General features: G+C 37.2%; 1 protein-coding gene across 12 annotated transcripts in view; it reads right to left on the bottom strand.

Annotated features, from left to right (window-relative positions):
* MAST4 (microtubule associated serine/threonine kinase family member 4) overlaps positions 1–25,100 on the bottom strand; it is a 293,772-nt gene that overhangs the window by 42,184 nt on the left and 226,488 nt on the right. For all 12 annotated transcript variants that reach the window (XM_068665969.1, XM_068665971.1, XM_068665970.1 and 9 more), the window contains 7 exons: positions 21,509–21,578; positions 17,801–17,879; positions 12,612–12,769; positions 11,329–11,404; positions 9,722–9,931; positions 6,739–6,840; positions 1,320–1,452 (listed from right to left, as the gene is read on the bottom strand). In XM_068665969.1, the coding sequence (XP_068522070.1) occupies positions 1,320–1,452; positions 6,739–6,840; positions 9,722–9,931; positions 11,329–11,404; positions 12,612–12,769; positions 17,801–17,879; positions 21,509–21,578 (828 nt within the window). The remainder of the gene's footprint in view (positions 1–1,319; positions 1,453–6,738; positions 6,841–9,721; positions 9,932–11,328; positions 11,405–12,611; positions 12,770–17,800; positions 17,880–21,508; positions 21,579–25,100) is intronic.

Genomic DNA, 25,100 nt, shown 5'->3' with positions numbered 1-25,100 from the left:
AGGGCAGTAACACTAAGCTCTCAACCTATGAAACTCTAGATTGCAGACTTTATCAGTGAAGAATTTATGATTTGTCATTTTAGGCCAAACCAACACCTCACCAAATCCAGCAGACACCTCTGTCTTGCAGAGAGTTAAGCTACTTCTTTGTCTATCCCAGTACTACATGACAGATACAAGATCACATTACATTAAATTTGTTTTTTTTCCTGAGCTGCCCTGCATCCTTCCTGAAGTCTGAATCCCTGCAAAAAGCAGTGACATTGCTTTAATCTACATCTAAGATTAAAAACAATATTTGGATGTTTTTTTTTTTCCTGTGAAGATAGGAGGAAGACTAATAATAGACTCAACTTCTTTTACATATTTCAATATAATATGAATTGAATCAGATCTAACCAAATTCCTGACAACACATGGCAGTGCTGAACTTCACAAGCTGTTTAAGCTGAACAAAAAAATAAATTTCTTTTACCATGTAATATCCTACTCCTTAGATTTAATGAAATGCAATCTTGCATCATAAGATTTTTTTATTTTTTATTTTTTAAAGAATTCTGTCACATATTATTACTATTGTTTTGTATTATCAATTCCTCCACTAGAAATCTTCCTTGTCCTGGGCCAAAATGGCACTAGCTAGACCAATTTTCCATGATGACACTTCTGCTGGACTTTCTAACTGCAGGACTAGTGCAGAATGCAACACATCAATTTCCACTTTTCACCAGTGATAGAACTTGGTCTCAGAATGGAAGAGAGAATGGTCTGGTTAGGAGACAAGTAATTTTAGTTTACCCAACACTGTCCTTAAAACAAGAATCAAACAACAAAAAATGTTTTGCAATTACAGTATCTCCACAGGAACTCAGTTTCCCCCTATAGAAGTCCTCATGGATAATTAAGTTAATCAGGAAAGTAAATTTTCATGATTTTAATAGAAGACATACTTTTCAGGGAGTGTAAGAAGTGGGAAGCTAGGGATACTGAAAGGCAAGTAAAAGTTTAGTCCAGTGTCAGTTATTACCTATGGCTAGATAATAGTGGCTATCAAATTATACCTGTAAATTTCAACTAGAGTTAAAATAAGGAAGTTACACCGCAAGACTGGAAGAAGATGAATATAATTCAAACAATGTATTTGTGAATGGTATTCATAGGAGAAAATCTCAGGTGGCTTTTTAATGCCTTTGAGTTTCTGAGAAAACTCAATGGATTAGAGAATGCTTGTTGTGCTAACATCTTTAGTATCACAACAAATAAATACATTGAGAAAGAAGTATCTGGCAGTCTGTAGCTGGACAAAGAGGTGCACTTACCTTCTAGAGGATCTTTATTTAATCCCAGCTGACTAATAATGTATCGAGGGATGTCTGTTTTAATGCCTTGCCCTTCTTTAGCATGGCCCTCTGCAGCTTCCAAAAGATAGTAAAACTCTTCAGGATCAAATTCCTGGAAGAAAAAAGAATCATTATCATTCTCCTTGCAGAAATTGAAGCCTTAGAACCTAATATAACAATCTCCTTTTTTGTTTCTATTGCAAATATTTGTCATTTCCCTTATTAAAAACAATACCACATTACTCTTAATAGTAACCTATTATTCTATTACAATTCCTATACAATGTAATATGCTGTAAGCCATGAAATGTCATACCATTCTTTCAGAGCACTATTTTATTAATAGGAAGTTTTTTGCCCCCAAAACTTCCCACAACATTCAGTGAAATGACCTATAACCAACAATTCATTCAGTATTCATTCAGTGACAAGATCTCACACAAGACGACTTCATCTCCCTGCAGCTGCTTGCACACAAAAATCTACTATTGAACTATGTGTACTTTCTACATAAATGTAGTGTATCTGTACATTGCATATTAAAAATCTGCTAATGAAACTACATAAATATATTGCTTTGTTTTCACTTCTGAATGAAATTTTGATATGTTTTAAATCATTATATATGCACTGTACTTTTTGGAAAATGCAACTAAATGTATCACTGACTTTAAAATGAAGACAAAATTCTAACTTGCAAAAAAAAACATTTCAGCTTCATTCATCCAACTGATCCAAAACTAGAGAAGAAACATCATATTTTGTGAATCAACTACATTACTACTGTAATTTATCCCATGTGTAACAGGCAAGCCCCCAACGGTGAGAAAAAAATATTTACCATAATCCCTGCCTATCCTCTAACTCGCTTGGAAATGAATTTATTTAACTACCTTAAGAGAATTTACAAATAGGGAAGGATTGAACAGAAAAAGCATGATTAATAAAAGGGTATTTTCCTTTTTTTTTTTTTTTTTTAATTCAAAAAAGCCTTTCATTACCTTTCTCTATGAATTCATATCAAAGCTTCTTTCATACAGCCTCTATATCCTTAAAGATGTTCTTCCCAACAATACACCACAACAGGAGCAATACTTAATACAGTAAGAGCCACTAAGATGTTTTCCAGTCAATGTGCTGGATTAACCTTGGCTAGCTGTCCAATGTCCAGTAAGCCACTCTCTCACTTCTCAGCAGGATGGGGAGAAATAAAACGAAAAGCACTCATGGATTCAGAGGACAGGGAGATCACACACCAATTACCATCATGGGCAAAGCACTTGGCTTGGGAAAGATTCATTTAATTTATTGCCAACTCAAAACTGAGAAAAGCAGTGAGAAACAAATGCAAACTACAAACACCTGCCCCCCTCTTTCTTACCAGACTCAACTTAAATCTCCATTCTTCTACCTCTTACCAATTAACACAGTGCAGGGCAACAGCGAATGGGGGGCAGTCAGTAAACTTCAACTCTGCTGTTCCTTTCCCATGCTCATGCCACTGCTCCCCATGGGGTCCCTCCCATGGATGCCGTCCTTCCCAAAATAAACCTGTGGGGTCTGCCCACACGCAGCAGCTCTTCAAGACCTGCTCCCACACGGCTCCATCCCACGGGGTCCATCCCCCAGGAGCAAACTGCTCCAGCACGGGTCCCCCACGGGTGGGCGGCAGCTCCCCCCAGACCCCCTGCTCCTGCGTGGGCTCCTCTCCATGGGCTGCAGCTCCGGCCCGGGGCTGCTCCTGCGGGGGCTCTCCATGGGCCGCAGCCTCCTCCAGGCCACATCCACCTGCTCCACCGGGGGCTCCTCCACCCATGGGGGGGCTGCAGCGTGGAGATCTGCTCCATGGGGGACCCATGGGCTGCAGGGGGACAGCCTGCTCCACCAGGGGCCCCTCCACAGCCCACAGGGGAACTGCTGCTGCCTGCCTGGAGCACCTCCTGCCGTCTCACATTTTCTGGTTCTCTCACATTTTCTCACTCCTCCCTCTCACAACTGGTGTTTTTGTTTGTTGTTGTTTTCTGCTTTTTCACTTTCTTAAATCTGCTTGGCTCTGACATAGGCAGCTGCTGGGCTCTTCTCACAGCAGCCACCCCTTCAGGCCCCCTGCTACCAAAGCCTTACCACATGAACACAATACGCAGTGATGAAACACTGGCACAACTAAACAGAGTTTTGATAGAGCAAGTCAATTCTACCAAAAATTTCAGTAGAAGCCAGGGATGCAGCTAAGCTTGTTACCTTCCTTGATTATTTCTTCCACTGCCATAACTTCCTGGGGCTTTTGTCTGCCTGCTAGGTCACCAGACTCCTGCACTAGCTCCTTAGGCTACTCAGGATTTGGGAACTCAACATCCCAATCTGGAAGAGAAATTAACTTGAGAGATTACATATCGTGCTTTATTTTGGAAACATCCAAACCACTGCAGCTACCAGGAGGACTTGCAGTGTTTCTGAAGTGAAATGCCTATGGTATTTTCAGTCTTATAAGAAACAATTTTATTTTTTTTTTAATTTTTCATGAAACTATTTATAACATCTGCAGCCTTCTTCAATGGATTTACCACAAAACCATTAAATACCAAAACTCTCTTACTTAACTCAAGGTCTTTGGAGACTGCTAAACAGCCTAGAAAACTGAAATGTGTAACTAAGTATTTCAGGCTGTTTTAGCCTTACTCTTTTCATTTGACATGCTGAATCTCTTATATGTTAGTCTCTGACACTGATGAACACAACAATGTGATGATATGCATGTAGACATAAGCTATTTGCCTTCATCACGAAAACAACTTCTCCTTACCAGCAGCAGTGGTAGGTATAGTTTCTCCTCCACTTGTTAGTAAGTCAAGGTAATTTCAGAACAGATACCTTTAACCAGATAAGTAAGTATGTGTAATGCATACACATACAAACATGTATACATCTAGATATATATGCAAATATTATAAACACAAAATTTATTTCCTTATCTTTACTTCTACTTTTATGTTTCATTCTTCATGTACTGAAGTCACTGAAAATGGAAAAAAATCTTTCAACATTTGGCAGTAGCTCTTGGCACATGAAACTAAAAAACCTTTATTTATATGATTTTTATATGATTAATGTGTGAATAAAAATAGGAACTCATATACCACAAACACCTGAGCTAAGATTGCCGTAAGAAAACTGACTGCATTACGGTACAGTACATGAAACTCCTCATGATAAAAACACTGGATTTATTTCCTGTTATGCTATGAACTTTCTTACAGAGGCTGAAATTTTCCATACCTAGTATCTATTTCAGACAGACCTTTTAAATATTAGCCAATATTATTCCAAATTTTCTAGAGAGAAGCTGTGGAAAAATATTGTTTTTGCAAGATTAAACAGTTCCAGTGACCTTTATGGTGTAAGGCTTTAACATCTTGCATATGAAACGTGAATTTTGTGACTGTCTGCCTACATTTGTTCAAGCTACCTGCCTCTGGACAAGCATGCAATGCAGAGTTATGTCCCAGCTTAAATCTCTGTCTGAAGTAAGAACACTCCAAAGAAGCTGTGCTGGCTTTCTCTGCCATTGCTGTTCTGAAAAGCTAAACAGCTGGAAGCAACTACGCACCTGAACTGAGAGAGACAGAGAGAGATCGAGACCTCTTTTCCTGGTCTAACAACACTGTCCCTTCCACTCAGCAGGGCCAGTAAAGGGACCAACACAGGATGTAGAGCAGCCCCACTTCAAGTGTAGTGTGCAAGAGGAAGTAGGCTGGGAAAAATCCCAGGGGTAGTAACTGGGGACTAAGTGAATGGAGATTTGGACAAGCTAACTATAAAACTTAATATTTAGGGAGAAAGAACTAGTGGGCAAATGGGTCACTAGGAAAGCATTTGAATTAAAATATAAGACTGGGAACAAGATCGGGTGGGAAGGAGGAGGGGAGCATCTGAAGTGAAGACGAAGTGCCACAAAGAATGCATGTAAGGACATTTTTGGATGTGCAATGATGAGGACATGGACCAGAGGGAAGCAAGACATTATAAGAAATTGGATAAAAGGCTGGAGAAGGATTATGTGAACCTTGAGAATGAAGCATGGAAGTGGATTCTAGATATGACTGAATAAGCATTTCAGGGGACTGGGTGAAGGCATAGAGCAAGCTTGGATTTGATAGTAGAGGTAATACATGCTAAGGCGCTCTCTTCTCTAGAACCTGACATTATTTTTTTTTACATCTTTTATGTTCTGCTCCAGAGCACATACCGTATCTCAGATTTCTTCTGAACTGCAAGTCATGGACAAATTGCAGCTGGGAACACTGAGACATGGTATTTCCAAAACAAAACAGAGCCAGCTCTCAAAATGCCCATGGCTGAATGATCCAGGTTGTGGATTAACTGTGCCACAGATGAAGAAACACAGTGCAGAGCCAAGATCAGGTTGGAAAGACTGACTAGCTCAGATTCAGTGGCATGCAAATGCAGTTATGACACTTTCAGGCATAACTTGAGTCTAGCAGCAGGTTAGCAGCTCCCACATACACAGAGTCTTGCCAGCCTCAAATAGCCGTGTGCAGTGTCAACACTGTGATCCTGGTATTGGCAAGCACAGCAGCTCAACAAAGTCAGCTCAGGCTTCCTGCCAGGCCTGTTGGAGTCAGGCTGGCTCTTACATGGTATTTGGGTGTCTACACCATCCTCCTGAGTACACTGTGTTCTGTGAGCATTTATTACTTCCACTGAACAACTGAAGCACATTGGCGCTGTGCGTAGGAGCAACTTCCCGCACCTGAGCCTCCTCAGCTCTCACAGCAGGGGCAGGCAAAGCAGACACACACCCAGGTGGCCTGGCATAAGCTAGCCCAGCCTGGCAACATCCATGCTACGCTCATGCATAAGTTAACTCTTCTGTTTCTCCTGGTCCCCAGAATAATTCAGGCTACCTGTGTGTCCAGACACCCTAACCCTTCCCCCCAGATTAGGTACTGCAGAGCTAACAACAAGCTGCTTATAGCTCTGGCAACTGTTCAGTGCAACAAAATGATGAAACTAGTAAGAACAACAACAACGGAAAAACCACGAAGCAATTATGATTCAAGAAAAGTCTTCCCAAGAGAATAGCAAAGTCTAACAAAACAACAGAAAAACCCAAATGGTTTTAAACTAGAGCTTCCCAAATCTATGAAAGGGATTTAATAACATAGTATTTGCAATAGTGGGGAGCCAGACACAACTGCAGGAGTTCCCTGTCAGTCTCACATTTCTGAAATAAAAGTAAAAAGGATCTCACCAACAATGAAGCCCTGCCCAGTTGTTTGACATTTCAGCAAGTGATTGTAAATGGCCTTGAATACTAATCCAAAAAATTTCCCAGAGTAACAAGTAAGAAAACCTACTTATAGTAGCATCACCTTACCAGGCATTCTAGTAAGCGAGCAGGACGAGCGATAACTATTAGGATTTTTCTGACCAGTTGCTTAATATATGCCAGTTCTCCACTCTCTGATCGCTCCTGTGCCTGAAAATTGAACATAAAGGGAAAAATTAAACAAAACGTATTCAATGCACAACTAGGAAACATAATTGCAGGTTTTGAAGCATGTACTTTAGATAAATGGTAAATCATTATCAAGATACCAATGGCAATGGTAAGGATAGCAACACTGTAATTTCAAACTGAAGGAATCCAATTTGTGCAATCATGTCACTGCAAAAATGAAGTAAAAGTGCCTAAAAATGATATATCTGCATTTTTTAATTACGTACTTTCTCTTATCAGTTTCACAAAAGGAAATACAATTCAATACATCATCTGTCTATACGTACTGTTGTACAAATAGTTCAGTTTTAGTTAACAGTTTTAGGATGAGATGAAAATTAACAAAAACAAAACAGGAGGCTATACCACTTCCTGGATAGAGAGCCCACATACATGTATGTGCGAGAGGAAGATAATTTAAACTCGAGTTCTATGAAGGTGATGACAAAAAAGAATGCTGTAGAAAAAAATAGTTCTGAAAGGTTTAAAAGATACGCAAAATGGTTCTCTTAAACTTTCACTTCCAAGAAGAAAAGGTATAATCTGAGGATGCTGATAAATACAAAGAAGCCATATGATCCTCATTCTAACTAAAACATACCAATAGCCTTTCAAATATCAGAGTATTTCTTTGTTCTTAATAGTATAAACTGAAGTTTTCCTCATCTTTCTTATTCAAAATCACAAAAGGAATTGAAAGAAAACTAAGAATCTAACATTTTGAAAATGATTAATATGGCCATCTAAGTACTTTTCATATAAAATATAACTTACATTGTATTTTTGTAATTAAAAATCCTACAAAAAATGAAGCTACATGCTGCTCTCAACATAAGCACTATCATTTAAAAATACACCAAATATTTGAAAAAAGTTAATCTGTAAAGCTTGGAAAAGAAAACAAGAAAAAAGGCACAAACATCAACTAGCACTCTGCAATAGATTTTAGAAGAACCTTAATTGGACACAAGCATTTGTATTCAGCACACTACCAACCAAGTCCAGAGAACTCTTTTGTAAACAAAATGTCTGCCTGTTTTAATCACCAGAAAAATTTAAAGCAACTTCGTAAAGTTTTGCACTCAGGCGTGTATGTGAAAAAAGACTTACTAAACATTACATTAAAGAAAGATGAAAACAGGAAAGCATTCAGATCCTCGCAGCCTCTTGATCGTAGACTTATAAAAATGTCAACTGAACCAAACTGCTCAAGCATCGAAGGAGTCTTCCCCAGCTTATGCAAAATAATCACAATGTGCCAGCTAGCAGTAGGAAGCACAGCTTTCTCCTGAAAGTCACAGCTTTCTCCTGAAAGTCACAGCTGGGAATTGATAACAAATGTGTCACATGAATCCAAAGTACAACTGAGTGCCCACAGCTGAGTTAAGCAAAGCAGAAAGTTTTCCTTCCATCATATTACACTATTGACAGATAACCATTTGCACTTACTCAAAAGTTGAGCCTTAACATTGTAAGGACTTATATCTTTGCAAAGCAGAAAATTTTAACATAATATAGAATTTGCATGATAGAACGTGACAAAATGATTGTTTTTTTATTTTGTTTTGTTTTTAACATCTATACACTGCTTTATATAGAGCTTGGAGAATAACTGGAGGGTTTTTTGTTACTGTTTTTAAATGAATGTGCCAACTTGTACTCTAAACTATATTGCTGTACAGCCATTTTAAGGGATATATTGTTTACATATACAGTTCAGTGCATCTTAGCTTTTAAGATGTGTTTCTTTGTGTTTTGACATTATCACTACCATAACATAATTCCTAGTGAGATATCTCTAGCCAACTTGCCAACTCTGCCTGCACTTTGACATCATAAAAATGTATTTCTCAAAAAGGTCACTAGTTCAAACTCCTTTTTGACTAGTAAGCAAGCTCTTATTTCCCTGCTCAGAGTAGAGTTTCAATAATGCTGAAATACTTCGCTGATGTCTTAGATTTTGCATTGCTTTATGAGAAGATTCAAAATACAGTAGTTGTAGAAATCAATAAAATACATATATTCACTGAACAGAAAACAGTAAAATACAGGACACGCACAAAAAAAAAAAATGACCAAAAGCTTTAGTAACTGCTCCTGCATTTAAAAGGAAACAGAAGAAAAGACCAGAACATAACACAGGCATAACATCTTAATATCTCAGTGGGAAAATTTCAAGTCTATCAAATCTGCTGGTTTATCACGTTAAGTTTGGTTTATAATGTACTATCAAGTCCTATACAAACAACATTTACAGCATTCAGCATACTCATTTGTTCTAGAAATGATACATCTATAAACCATGCTCACTTACAGCACTGCACATTTCTTTAGCAAGTTTCATGTTTTTCTTACTACATTTAGCTGGCTATTCTATGGAAGTTTCAATGCTTTTAGAACTGACAATTTCTGCTAATAAACAGTTTAACTATGAAATAAATAAATAAATAATTAAATAACCAAATAACCTCCACGTAACAAAAACGTGAAGGTTGCTGTCTCCTTTGTCAACACAGAAGGCAATTAGTAGGGCTGATAAAGTGGAAAGAGTATTTTTTCTTGTTTATCCACATTAAATGGTACAGCAAGCCTCCTCATTTAGGGCTTATTCACACACTTCTGTAAGCAATTTATAACTTGCACTGCATCAGAAAACGTTGTTTCCGAATTTACAACCTACTTATCCCAGACTACAGTAGGATGCCTTTTGGTCCTTGTCATTGTCATTACCTAGACTAAAACTGCCATGAACACTGACAATTGAGTGCAACAGTCATAAATGTTTCAAGACAGCAACTCTTAGGCAAACATATTTAAACTACTTTTCTACCATATGTAACAGCATTCTCACGGCTCATACCTCTTGTAGCAATTTGTCTAATTTCTGCTGTAATTCAAGGAAGTATCGTGATGTGATGAGGCCCTGGTGGGATTTATCCAAACAGTCTCGAGCCAGTTCTGTGATCTGATGGTGGGTAAAACTAAGCACTCCATCTGCCAGCGGAAGGACGTTTTCTGGAGAATGATTTGTTATAATGTCCTGAAGCCTCTCCTCCATCTGAGCTGTGGCCTATATACAAATGAATACATGATACATTAGATCAGCCTTACAACCTCAAAGCTTACTTCCAGCTTTACAACGTTTCTGTAGTGCCTAAGAAATTACCTACACAAAATATGTGAAATGACTGAAGCAAAAAAACAAGGAAATAGAAAAACAAAATAGCAGATGACATTTCCTCAGTTATCAGTTCAGAAAAGCAATCACCTTACTGGTCTATTATGCGAATCCTGCTGTCTGCTGCAAGTCTTAAACACTGATCTTATATTGTTCACTAAAATAATTAGTTAACACTCATGACCGTAAAAATAAGTCCAAATCAAAATAAAAGCAATGAGAACTCATGAACGTGTTTGGCTGTTTTGTATAAACTGTAGGTGCTACAGACCAGAACATCTCCTTTCCTTTTGTACAGGTTATACCACAAAAATGTTAAAAGTTTTGAAACTGAGCTCAGAGTTTGAAAGCACATTAACTGATTACAGGCTCACAGATCCTGTTAGATGTGCCTGCACGTTGATGGGTATGCTTGCTTTATAGATCCAACTGACTGTTTCTGTCAGTTGCACATACTTAAAAAGAATAAAGATATTGCAGTATTTTTCTTTTTAAAAAGTAAACCTACACCCCTTAATTCATACATCACCCAGTGAAATGAGCAGATCATTTCACACTACTGATTGCTGCTCAATCCCTCTACAAATATTTTCATACTTCCATAAAGAAATTTCTGTGAAGAAAAATGAAGATTTTTTTTTCCTACTCATAGGCATTTTTGCAGTGATACCAGCTTAACCTTATTTTATTTGCCAAGAATCATCAAAATTCTATGAAAAACTGAGATCACAGTGCACCTTGCAATGTGCCTACACCAAAGAATTCATTTTTGTCTCAGATCTCTGGACAAGACAGCAACATTTCCTGATTTGATATCTCAGTCAAACTCTCACAACTATGTACTGATTTTCACCTTTAAAGTAAGTGCATAACGAGGTTTTGCAGAAAGGGAGAAATGGCACTGAAGAAAGAAATTTGTAGGTGTATCAGCAGATTCTGTACAAGACTGAGCTGCAAAAACAGTCTCAGCTTACTATTTCAGTATACATTAACCCCAAGTACACAGCACCTATTGAAATTGAACATACAGTTGCTTTCCAACCAGCAGAATGTATTACCAGCATGATTAATTTCAAAACCAGTTCAGCAGCTTTGTCAAATGAATGTCCAGTTCTTCTCAGCAGGGATTTTCCTTATTGTGATTTTATCCTTCTAATAAGAGGTTGGTGATGCTTTATGAAAGCCATTAAAGCCTTGGATCATTAGTTCCCATAACAAAAACACCATTTACTTAAAACCTATGTTGCCTATCAATTTAGATATTGCATATCTTAAATATAATTCATTACCTTTGGGAACCTTTCTTTGTAGACATGGTTCATCATAATTATTTCATTGTCACAGCAGGCAGGAGAACGTCCAGGGCTGCAAGCAAAGCAAATTATCTCTTTAAACTTGTCTCAGCATGACCTAGAATTAGTACTTATATTTCTGCATAGCTTATTTGCACCAAAAAGTCAGCACATGCTTCACTAGACAGGTACATCCTCTGATCAGTGGCATGCTTGGTTCCTTTCTGCTATTTCTGACCAGGCCTTAAAAAATAGTTCATGTATTTGACATATAACTGTCAGATGTTATTTTCTTAGTTTACAACTACAGTTTGGGATACATGCAGCTTTGCAACACTCATGGCATTACTTTTTTTTTTTTCCTCAGAAGGAAGACAGAGATATATATTTAACAGCTGATTAGATGTATGACTACACCCACCCCTTTGAAGGTTACATACAGTTAAAACAGCAAGACCTGACCAAGAACTCTATTATCTGCAAGTGAAAATGTTCAGAAGTTTTGTTTTTTTTTTTTTTAATCTATTTTTGAATTAGAAAATAAAAGAAAAATCAAAACAATTATCTCCAATCTGACTTCCTACAAATAATGCCACACATAGGCATAGGTTCCATCAATGGCCAAGACACTGTGCCTGGAAAAAAACAAAGCAGGAGACTTGCAGCAAAACCATCCATAACAGGTAACCACAGCCTTTGCTAACCCAGGAAAACCCTTCTTACTATCACGAGCCTCGTTCTTCGTTACCATTTCCTTTAAAAATCTCCACCTGACTTTCCTGGGCTGGGAAAACCAGCTCATCCAAGTATGGTATAAAAGATGTGGAATAAGACTCCACAAAAGTAATGCCCTTCCCTAAAGGACTGTCTTTATTGCAATGTGTACATTAGGGCTTCTTATACACATACATAAGAGTTTCTTGAAAGAGCAAAACAAGTGAGTTTCAGCTATCTAAAAGGGCATAATTGAACACACACAAAAAAAATATGAATACATTCCCCCCAACTCCCTGCCAATTTCTTCACTGCATTTCTTTCCAGACGCTTTATGAATATGAATACATTTCAAATTATTTTGCAAGGAAAAACTATATTCTGTAAACAGTTCCAACTCTAGAAGAGTAGTTAGATCAGCACGGACTAGCTCACCAAGACATTTCATACAGGTTAGTTGCCTCCTTTAAGACCCAGATTTTGAAAATAGAGAACGTTCTCAGTGCACAAAACCATAATGTTTAGAAATTTAGATTCAGCCCCTCTTACTAGACAGAGGAACTCACCTGAGACTTCTGGAGCGCGGACGCATTGCAGTGGTCCTGCACCTGTTATCACTCGCAATGCTTTCAGTGGTACAGAAATGTTTAGATAAAAAGTGTAGTTCATCAGGTGTTGGTTGGTATGGTAACTGGTGCAGCTTTTCTTGGGATGAACAGGATGACTACAAGAGCAGAACAGAACACAAGCTTCTATCAGAGTGAAAAGGCATTTTCAAGATTATATTCACTGTTCATGAATGAAGCCATTTAATATAAAAACTAGTTACTGTTTCCCATGCTTAGCTACCAAATTAAAGAAGAAAAATAATTAGTCTCAACTTAATGAGCTAAATACAGGGTATAAAAACAACTTCAGTCTCGGAAGAAAGCCGTTGCATTTCAGAAGTTCACATTTCCTCTGTCTAAGGCAAAGAAGACATCTGGCGTCAGTAATATGCACCAATATTTTAAGGAATATTTAAAACTGTGTCTGCTGAAAATTAATTATTTACATAAGATAGAACGATAGCTGCAGAGTACAACTTATTGCCACCATACAGATTTAAATTCCACACACAGAAGTTATTTCATTATCCAAATGTAAGCTATTAATGAAGTTTAGAAAAAAATTAAATATAATCTAAATTCTTGTAGAAAAAAATCATATGCTATTTTCTTTTAAAAGCTGTACATATAAAATGACATGAAAGAACTTAATGCCTTTATCAAGATAGTTTCTATGGCTGAAGGAAATGAAAAGGATTATATTTAAACCACCCATTTCATTTAAAAATGAATATAGACAGTTATGAGATTGAAATTGTTACTACAATAACTAGCCTTGCAAAACTGCGTGTAAAGCCACCCTATATAACACAGTGCTGCCTTTTATGCAGCATAGCTAGCTACCTAAACCACATTAACTGTTTAGCAGAAGAACTTCGAAACTACTTTGCTCAGCTTGGATTTGATGTCTTTGTGAAGAATGTGTCCACGGGTCAATGCATTAACAACCAGCCTTGCTAGCCTGGACTAATACTGTAGATGCTCTAGTGTTTGTGTCAATCTTTGACAGATATCTGATATCAATCTTTGTGTGCAAATTATTGTTCTTTTGTCTTATCATATGGGACATCAAGACCCTGCCTCGCTGCTTTTTTATTGGAGACCAGCACAGTAAGAACAGCTTTGCTATGTTATCCCAAGTGAAAGAAAAGAGTAAACTTTCATATTGTATAGATGTTCTCATGCACTGCTAAGGTCAGCAGGTAATATCCAAGCTGTTAAGCACAGAAATGAGTCAGTCTTCCTAATTCCCTAGCAACTTGTGTGGCAAAAACTGAATATATCCTAATTTTAGGAACTGAAGAAAACATTAGTTATCACAGTAGATCTCATGAAATCATCTCTTGAAATGGAAAAAAAAAAAGACACTGCTCAGAAGTAAACTTTCACTGGACTGGTCTACACGGGAAGGTTTCATCACATTAGAACAAGTTAAATTTAACCAGACTGCATTACCTTGGCTTTGCTGCAGACTAAGAAGCATATATACCAAGAATTTACTGCAGTTCACTTGATGGGTAGTAATTTGTCAAACCATAGTAACTCATTTATGCATTTCAGCTGTAGCACAACACTATGCATAATTCAGCACATAGCACTAACTATATTCTTTCCTATCTCATACTAAGGCAACTAGTTGCAGTTAACCTCATGGTTAATCCGAGAGCCACTACCATTAAGTTAAATAATATCCTAGTGGAGTAAAATTTCCCAGGAAAGACTGTCACATACACGTATTTCTATAAAATCAATCTCTACCTCCTGAACTTCAAGGGATTCTGGGAACAACAGGAAGACAATCTTCCTCATGTTTTCCACACTTAAAGTGTCACAGAGTCTGCAACCAACAGAATTAAAGTGGAAAATACTTCTTTTGCTAAGGACTCTCGGTTGCATCAGGATCATCACACGTCCAGAGCACATTTTCTTGGAGGTCTGAATTGCAACTTCTGAACAGATCTGAGCTCTCATAGCAGAACTCTTCACTCCCATCCCCCACCAAAAAAAAAAAAAAGCTCTCTTGGCCTTCTAGAATAGCTGCTTCAAAAGCTAGATAGCATTTAACATATATACACAAACACAGTGCACCAAGGCAAACTGTTCTTCAAATCTGCAGCCAATGCCAGTTTAGGTAACTGCAAAAATGAATTTCCTGATCTCCCTAGCCTATCTTCACATATCTAAATAATTTTCTAACAGGCTACTGGCAAAAACATGCAACCAATTTTTCTCTTGCTTTATCCTCTTTATAGTCTCTTTCTCTTAAAAAAGGCATAATCATCCTGACCGCATGTTTTAGCTGGAAAGATCTGATCCTACTTTGTTTCTTGGTATATGACACAGCAATAGTTTATTTTCAATTGAACAATCCTCACAGGAGCTATTTTCATTTACTTCATCTTTGTTTAGAGAACTGGAGTATGAAACTCATGAACTTCCACTAAATTGATAATTCCATTAATCTCTTCACTTCCAACATAAAACAAAATAAAACAACAACAACAAAACAGGTTAAAAGGAAATGGTTTGCTGTATTCATCTGAGCATAATCATGATACAATTACTTACACGACCCTTCTGTCACTGCTTTGACTTTTAGTTGCTTGCAAAGATCAAAGCTGTGATCTACTGCAATGTGTAAAAAACATTTCTGGTCTACAGTTAACAAATCTCTAGATTAATGCGGATCTTATTCATCCTGCACTGAAAAGGAACTGTTTTGTATATATTCTTGAGATTACTGTTTCTGAAGTGGTCTCTCATTGTCATTATGAATTTGTAAAAATACAGAGAATGAGGCTGCACTGGGCTAGCTGTTTCAGATTCTAAAAAAGTACATGAAACCAATTAAATGGGCAGATTTCCAGTTTCATTTTCTGATTCAAATGTGTCATCCAGTGGGATTTGGCCAACATATTTTCATTGTTTTGTTGGGACAGGACAAGGGGCTACAGCCAAAAAATGGATTACAGGAAGTTCCGCACCAACATGCAAAAGAACTTCTTCACGGTGAGGGTGACGGAGCACTGGGACAGGCTGCCCAGGGAGGTTGTGGAGTCTCCTTCTCTGGAGATATTCAAGGCCTGTCTGGATGCTTACCTGGGCAGCCTGCTCTAGGGAACCTGCTTTGGCAGGGGGGGTGGACCTGATGATCTCGCGGTCCCTTCTAACCCCTACAGTTTTGTGATTCTGTGATCCAGTGGGTAAAAAATGAAAAGCAAGGAAATAGTGAAATAAAAAAAAATAAAACAGGACATCAATTCTATACTACTTCTTTCTTCAACAAAATTCAACCTTTTTAATTTGAAAATAGATTTACTGCCACAAATTAGACCGTTAAATGCTACACAAGACAACTATTTCAGTATTTGTAACATGTTTTCATGTCAAAGAAGATGTTTTCATGTCAAAGACAGAACTCAAAAACAATCACAAAGGTTAAGATAATTAATTCCATGAGTGATTTTTTTTTCCAGAAGAAATGAGAACATGATGTAAAAATTGTTCCATGTTCCAGCCCATCCATATAGTAAACTTAATATAGACCAATGAAAGCAGTAAAAAATTGACCTACTATTTTAAAATTACAGCTATCAAGGAAAAAAACTATGCCCGTCGATGGAAAATTAAAACTGTATTTTTATGTGTTTCTAACACATCTCTTCATTTCCTCTCTAGCATAAGGCTGTTACTTCTAACAATGACGGAGTTGCTATAGCAATTACTTATTATCTGACAACTCCTTTTACGTCAGTATATTTTAAGTGAAGAACACAGCATATTTGTTTCGGTTCCAAGAAGAGGTGTACGAGTGAGCACTATGGGAAGTGCTTAAGGACTTAATGTGAAATAAAGCAAATTCCTTGGCAAAGGCATGATCTATACAGGTCAGAGGTCAAAAATCAGTGCTGCTAAGGAGCAGTTCATAAAATACATAAAATACCCCTACCTGGGTTGAAGACTGTAAGAAATAGAAATGACTCAGTTTTCCAGAGCATTTGTGGACAAAAATAAAATAGAGTCGATCATAGTATAAAGTGGTCAAGTTTTACCAGAGTACAGGGTGTAGAATTCCACTACTTCATAAGAGAAACAGAACATATCCAAGAGAAGAGAAAGCTTACTTAAACTCTGACAGAAACATTTAAAAAAACAGACATCAAGTGTCCAGTAATATTTACCACCCATGAAACAGCATTTTCTGTAACAGTGCAATGCTATAGGTACAAACCAAGGCTAACAATACAAAATTACCCTTTTTCAAAGAGTCATAGTTAGATCTGCAAGGACCAGGCCCTTTGTTGTGGGAGACGTAACCAAACAGCCCACTATTTGCCATTTCCAAAGCAGCCTTCCTCTCCAGTTGCATCTTCCTAGTCTTAGGTGTAATTATCACTAAAGATAGCTTAGTTCCAGGTTGTAAGACGACTCGGTGCTTCCTCTGCAGCACAGATAAGTTCCTCATATGCAGAAGTACAAATTCGTACTACTCTCACCTAATCTTATTATTGGAGCACAATCACATGCACTGCCATGGTGCACTTCAAAAGTTAGACTGCACACAAAATGGGGCTGGGTGTGATACAAGATCACATCAAAAGGACTGATCTAACATGCAAAAACTAACAACATAAACTATCGTATTTATCCTATTACGCATTCTAAGGAATTCTTCTGTTCTAATTATAGCCATCTAGAAAGCTAAATATCTCCTCTAATATCATGCACTAACATCTGACTATTGCAATTTAAAAAGACAGGCAAATGTGTGATTCATCTAATTTTAAGATAGCAGTCTAGCCTAGGATGGATGAGTCATGTTGTAGGGTGGTTTCTGATAGCAAGCAAGACTTAGAAACTGAATACCTAACTTCCATATGGTTAAAATAAGGCAGTATGTCTTCCCTACTACTGCTATACAGATCAAAAGGAGGCAGTTAAATGCCACTTCCCATTCAGAGAAAGAAGATCCGTAAAAGCAAAGCACCAGTTGCCTCAAGTTCTTCTTCTGTATCAGTGAAACAGTTTTATACCCCATATTAATTAAAAATTAATACCCCATATTAATTAAAAAAAAAAAAAAAAAGGAACCTTTGCTACAGTTAAGAAGATAAGGCACGTAATAGTATGCTATTCTGGATACTTACAGAAACAGTCGAGCTGGGTGTATTTGTACCATATCCAGAAGAAGGAAGGGAGGCCAAAGACCAGCGGCGACCATCAGTCCTGTTGTGAAACTGAGTTTAGTCAAACGAACACTGCAGTACCCTAACACAGAAACATCTGCAAAAGTGTTACTGTGGAAAATTGCATTCCAAAAGCATGATATAAACAAGGTTTTTAATAGAAGTAAACTTTCACATCAGACCACAATAAACAAACATTCAGCAAGGATGACCTAGACTTACAGACTTTTTAGGGCATTTTTCTAGTCAAAATCCATGAGATGAAACAACTAGAAAGTGAATGAACAGATTGACAGAACTGGTATCTCACTAATATGCATAAAAATTGAACACAGTCTTCATGACTCTCGGGTTCATCAAACGATAATTAATGTGAAGCAAATTAAAAACCTGTGAACAAACCAACTGTGATGCTCTGAACTATAAAATAACCAATATAGTTTGCTTGAAGCATAAGGGTGACACTTCTGTAATTGACATCAGTACAGGATACCAGCAAACTAACAAGCTAATATAAAATAAGTAGAAGGAATGATCAGATAAACATTTTTTTTTTCAAAATCATATGTAGATCAGGAAAAAAAGCAGCAAAAATCACGCTTACTCAGAAAAAAAAATCATAACCAAAGCCAATTTCTATTCTTCACAGCTTCAGGTGAGCTATACACAGACAACATGGAGCTTAAACATTCAAAAAGACAAGCCAAAAAGCAATGATGAGGTTGGTGTTTGGATTTCCAATGAGGTAAAATTTACCTGTCACTTCGATGCCCATGACTGGAGTACAATTGTATCAAATATGTTTAAAAAATAAAAAAAAAAAATACATAAATAACAAAACAGGACTAGTTTTTATTAGCACACAATTTTATATTAGGGGAGAGTTCACAGGCGAACTGATGCTCTGTTTTACAGTGAGTACAAAGAACACCTCTCAAGACTGATCTGTACAAAAAAATAATATATATATATATATATATATAAATATAATTCCTCAAAGCAGAACTAAAGTCATAATAAATCAGGGACCTTGCTGCAACTTCCCTGCATGGAACTTATCCTGCATGGTAACTGTCTGAAAACACTGATCATGAACCTTGAACCTCTTGATGCAATTTCCCTACCTCTCAAGGTAACTGCCTAAAAACACCCTTCCCTCTCTCCACTATAGCAGCTTATTTCCTACTCCCATTTATCCACAAGCTACAACCCAAATTTTGAACAGACAGAGCATATGAAAAGAGGTGAAGTACTGTATCTAAAATATTGTCAATTATAAATGACATTATGCAACTTAACAGTGCAAATTATTAAAAGAACACGAGGTAAAGGGACAAGTGACTGCATCAAAGACTGAACTCTGGAAAAAACCTCCTCCTCCTCAATTTTGTTTTTAATTCATTAATTCTCCTCCCCATCCCCATTATGAATGAACAACAACCAGGATTACAAACTATTATAAAAATACTTTCCATTTTGACTCAGCTGCACAAGCAAGGTGTATTCATAGTTGAAGACAAAGTACTTGAAATTTATTTAAAATGGCTTAGACCCACATATGCCACACCTGTGAGACAGAATATACATCCTCGCTGAATGACTTCTGTATAGAACAGAACTGCTGCATACAGAAGTTCTCACCCAGAAGGGCCACTGTAGATGGAGATGGTTATCACAGAAAGTACCCAAGAAACAAAGGAGGAAGAATAGGAGGATTTTTGGATTAGGAAGAAGAGAGAAAAGGTTTGTAAGCACCTACAGCATTTTTCCCCAGACCCTGATACACCACTTGTCCCTGGACCATCCTGCAGTCCTACCCAGTTCACAGAAGCTCTCGAAAGCAGGATCCACCAGCTAACCATGGGCTCACACATGCTATACTAGTGCATATTGGCAGAAGATGCCTAAGTTGCAGACAGAAGTAGCACAATCTACTCCCCTGCATCACCCACCAGTTCTGGGCAGAGGAAATTGACACTTCTGACTGTTGCAGAGTGGCCTGGGGAGTTCTGCTGCCATCCCCACAACACACACAGCAAACTGAAAAACTCTTATATCAGCACTGTTGTTTTTTTTGTTTGTTTGTTTGTTTTTAAGTGTTATCAAGCATTTGTGCTATAAACACAGAAGGTGTCCACGGTATAAATAAGTTTCTTTGAATCCCACCAAAAGGGTGAAGTTTTTTGAAATCACAAAAACTTCTTGTGCAAATGCTGTTTTAAATGAAAGATTTAAAACTTTTCATTTGGAAGCTAGTATCTGTACAACACTCTAAAAATGGTCAAAAATCAAACTGAAGCACTGATAGACAAATTCATTTTTCCTTCTGAATTGAGAAAGACAATTATTTGAACATTTTGTTGACTATGAGTGTGAAAGAAAAAACACATCCTGCCTGCTGTATTCCTAAATAACGCTCAGTCTTTCACATCTGTTTTTTCCATTATAAGCTATTTCAGGATTTAATGAATCTTCCTAAAATATGTTCACAAACAAATGTAATCTATGAACATACATCTTTCCTTTTTTTTTTTTTTTTAAGAAAAAGATAATATCAAGAGGAAGTAGATTCAAAATAAATACTTGAAGGATTAGAAAAGTAACATTATATGCTGTCAGAAAGATTGACATAATCTATTATTGCAGATGAGTTTGTTTCAGGTAAGAGATAAAGGAATACTTGTGTAAAGCTTTCTCCCCTTTGCACTTTTCAAAAAGAGTTTAGCCATTTTTTCACAAGTACATTTGAGAGTTTGTGTGTGCAGCCAAAATGAGCTCCCAAAATAAAGGAAGTAAAGCTACAGCAGCAAGTGCTATGCCACCGCAAATGCAACAGTTACATACCTGGCATTGTTTAATGACAAAAGAATGCCACAGGACTCCCATTTCATTTTTTTTGTGTCTATACTCTTGAGTCAACATATAAACTCTACCTACCCTCTCAGGCTTAGAGTTAATGAACATATTATTTGAGCTAGGCTGACAAGGTGTTAAGTGATACGGAACCACAGTGGCACAAATAGGCAGTCTCCCATGACACATAATCAACTTAAGTTATGGTTCATTTAATAGTAATTTACTTCATAGATCACTTCAAATTCACTTTGGATCTTCAAAAATTCTAACATTAATTAATCCTCACAACACTCCTATGACAGAGCTGACTGTCTCTGTTGTTCAGATAGCGAAACAGGTCAAGGTCAAATATTAAATGTACAGTGACAATGCTGCTATCAGTGAAACCGGGCCCTGAACTCATGAATTTCTATTCCATTTTCTCTAAGATAGTTCTTGCATGCCATGCACTTCTTACAAAGTGCATTTTTTTTCTTAAGAAAAAAAATAAGAAAAATACGGATGTAGGTTATAATTTCTCCAAACCTCAGTGGATGAGATCTCTCTATTTTCATACAGTGTAAATCTATTTAAAAGCCATTAATACAATATATATATATATATTTAAAAATGTATGTCACTGTATCAATCATCCAGCACAATTTTGTTGCAAATACAGTTTAAAAGAGGTTATGCAACAGAGATAACACTTGTCATTCTGAGTGATAGACTTGACAGATACAGCTGTGCATTTCCAATCATCTTTTAATATCTGGGTCCAACAACATTTCCTCTCTGCAAAATGCATGATGTGTACTAAATACAAACTCTTACCTTCGTGCAAAAGAAAAGTGGGCTGAGGCACTGGGAGAGAAATTCCTAGGGCTATCTTGAGGACTGTTTCCTGTTGGAAGGGGAATACACAAATAAATACATATTAGAAAAAAGAAAAGACATTTCAGACATGCTAATTCTAGCATTTCCAGGTAGGTTAAAAACTAATTTCTGAGTTTCTCCTCTCAAGAACACTGAAAAAAATGAAATACAATCTTATTTGATGTGAGATTTCATTCAGCATTTGATTTTTTGTTACTGAATTTTCTAACTCAGAGGAAACACTCCATTCAACCTGAGAAAGGTTTACAAAATTTTGGTTTGAAAGGAATACATTTTCAATCATGGAAAAAAAAGTGTTTCTTAATCACACATATTTGAAAGATAGCATAATCATTATTAGCATGATTTAGCCCATAGACAAAGTCTTTACAGCATTTTCACTAGAGCTTTATTGTGATTTTTTCATTGTTCAGTTTTTTCCTGGCTCCTAACCCCATATAAGCAGGCAAAACACACTTAGTGATTTTTTTCCCATTACTTTTGTGAGACCATGGCACAAAAGTTGACTACCAATACATGATAAGAAGTGACTATACATTGTGACTAAGTTGAAAATTTATGACTGTTACTTCTTCACATTACAGAGCTCAACCTCCTTCTGACCAATGAAAGCGTGGAAAGAAGATGAGTGGTGAGAGCTGTTCCAGTCACCTTGACCCCTCAACATATGTAACTAGAGAAAAGACAGTATATAAAAAAGAAATAAGAATGACACACAAAAAATAAAAATCACCTCAAAAGCTAAAAAGGTAAGTTTTAAAGTAGTGCCAGCATATAGCTAAATCTATCCTTCCTAAAATAAAGAACAGATTGCAACACCAACATATTAAAGTAGTGCATTTGTTGCAGTATTTTATTTTTGACATAAATGAGACTGCAACATAAAGAAACAGATTAAAAAGCTTCTGCGTATCCAGTTAGAATCATTATTTAGTTTCTGAGAAGAAAATTACTACCTACATGTGAAAAATCTGCTACAACAAATTGAGTACCTAAAACACTTCAAGTGGCCTTGATTTCTACTTGAATATTTGAATGAGCATTGAGTTTTTCACAGTTAACGTCCTTAGACTCTCAATGACAGAAAGTGTAATCATGAAACCATTGGGTAGTAAACAGAGATCCCCCTCCCCTGACTTTTTTTTTTTTTAAATCAGGAGCAGATGCAAAATGTGTTTTTAGCTCTGCTTAGATCATGTCTTTGCATCTGTTCTTAAAGCCCCAGGAGACAAGAATCTCACTTTCACTGGCCAATACCACAGACTTATTTTGTCTGTTTATCAATCACAGAAAAATTATGTCTTTTCAACTTTATCTTCTCCCCATCAAGACCCTAGCTTCTTCATTACTTTTCAGACACTTCTGAGGGCCTAGATAATTTCAAGGTAGCAAGGATTTCTGTTCCCTGAAGGGATGGGGGAAGAGCAGAGGGAATCTAAAGCCACACATATGGCACAGATTTCAATCTTTATTTGGGGGCCAACACAATTTATTCTTGTCCTGCATGAACTGCAAACACCAAATTACTGACAGCAACAGGTCATTTAATTTAACAGCTAACTGGATTTCTTTTGCCGCTACCAGAGCTTATTTAATAAAGATATGATAAAAAAAAAAGTTAACACTGCAGATAAAACATTGTCACAAAGTTTAGCTACTGCACTGGTAAGTATTAGCTGTAACTGGGAGTCCTTTGTGAGCTTAGGTAAGAGGGAAAAAAGACAAAGAAGCTACCTTCAACTCTGTCACAGAAGCAGGGACTTAGGCTAAATAAATGTGGTGAGACTAACAGCGTTTGACAGAAAATAATGTGACATGTCAGGAGATGGGGGGGCATCTTAAATTCCTTTCATCTGTTTAGAAGTTATACAGAGTTAAACTTATTTACTACACATCAACGACGTGCCTAACTGTCCACCAGTTAGTTCAAACATAAGCTTAACCTTCACACTAGAGCAAAAAACAAAGAACGCAGTGATGTTATAGCTGCAACAGCAGGTGGTTCAAGGAGACAGTGCTGCTACTGCCTGACTAGAGGCAAAGATCACTTCCTCTCAGACAAAATCCAAAGTCAAAGTCTTATTCAGGAAGAATATTAGATCCTGTTAATAAGAACATCAGTATGCAAGACGCATTTCCAAAAGCAAACGAGCTTTTAAAACAACAAGATTGACAAAGCTGTATACATAATACCTGGATATTAAATCCTGCAGGCTTATCTAGATGTCTGAGAACCCAGACAAGACTGGAAATGGAGGATGAAAAATCCAAACCCCAAACAATGGGAGCAACAACTAGTGCTACTAAAGGTTTAAGGTGTGGTGTTCCAGAAAAACAAGAAAGGTTAGAAGCAGAGTCCTACATGTATATGTGACCTTCATCCATCATGGCATTCATCCACCCCCAAGTCCATCTGCAAGTCAATACCTGGGAGACTTTCAAATAAAAACCAGTGCCAGTTAATTCTCTGTCCATATGTGCAGTGCTTGCTTATTAGTCAAATCCCGCTGTTCTCTGGGATCTGCTTGCTGCTGTATGTGTAGGCCTAGGGTATCTCTATGCTGCTGAGATTACTGTTGATGTTCCTGACCTGATGAAGTAAACCTGACTGGTGGTCACGCATTAGGTAAGTAATTAACTCAAGTATCCTCTGGGAGAAGTAGCACAATGAATAGGCAATCAACGTACCAAAACAATACTTTACCTCATGACAATACACAGGGTGTCTCATTTTGCAAGCAGCTATTGTTAAGAATACTATACCCAGATTAATTAAATTGTGTGATTGTTTTGTAATTAGCTTCAAGAAGTCCTGTGCCTTTGCCAAAGAGGGAAGATGTTTTACATCTTTTAAAAATGCATATGTTACAGGGAACATGTATTATTAATGTTTTTTTTAATAGCTGTCTACTTACAAAATAAAGGACTCCTGATGCAATCACTTTCTTTTGGTACTGAGGGAATAACAGATTAATGATTGTTATCACAAAGTCCCAATGGATCAGAGACAGATTCAGTTTGAAGTCTTGGTGTCATTATTTGACAGTCGTTTGAAACGAATTAAGAGTACATCAGCACAGCAGCAATACACTGTAACAACAGGTCATGTGTTCCTGGTGTCTGTTTCCTTGGTGTGAACTCATGCTGTGAAGTGAACAATACACAAGAATCCATGAACAGTTACAGGTCTGAGTTTCATACCCTAGTGAACTGTGCCAGTCAGCAGCAGCACACAGCTGGGCAGCAGCAGCATTCTGAACGCTTCAGCAGGTATTTCTGCCGAGATCTGCTCAGAGGTGAGGAGCTCAAGCTGTTTCAAAAACTGGATTAATTATGCTTCAAGCCAGCAAATGGCTTTCTCCAGTTACAGCAAGGAAGGTTTGCAAGCTTCTTAAATCCGCTTGCCAGGGCAAATCTTCTATACATAGACCTGAATGCCCATAGGCATGAATCTGTTACTTCACTTTCTCCAAACTGGAATGAACAATTGAACCCAGGACCAGAAGAAATCTGAGAACTACACTGATAC

Source organism: Anas acuta, chromosome Z (genome assembly GCF_963932015.1).
Source record: "Anas acuta chromosome Z, bAnaAcu1.1, whole genome shotgun sequence".
Taxonomy (NCBI): domain Eukaryota; kingdom Metazoa; phylum Chordata; class Aves; order Anseriformes; family Anatidae; genus Anas; species Anas acuta.
This window is presented reverse-complemented; position numbering and strand designations above follow the sequence as displayed.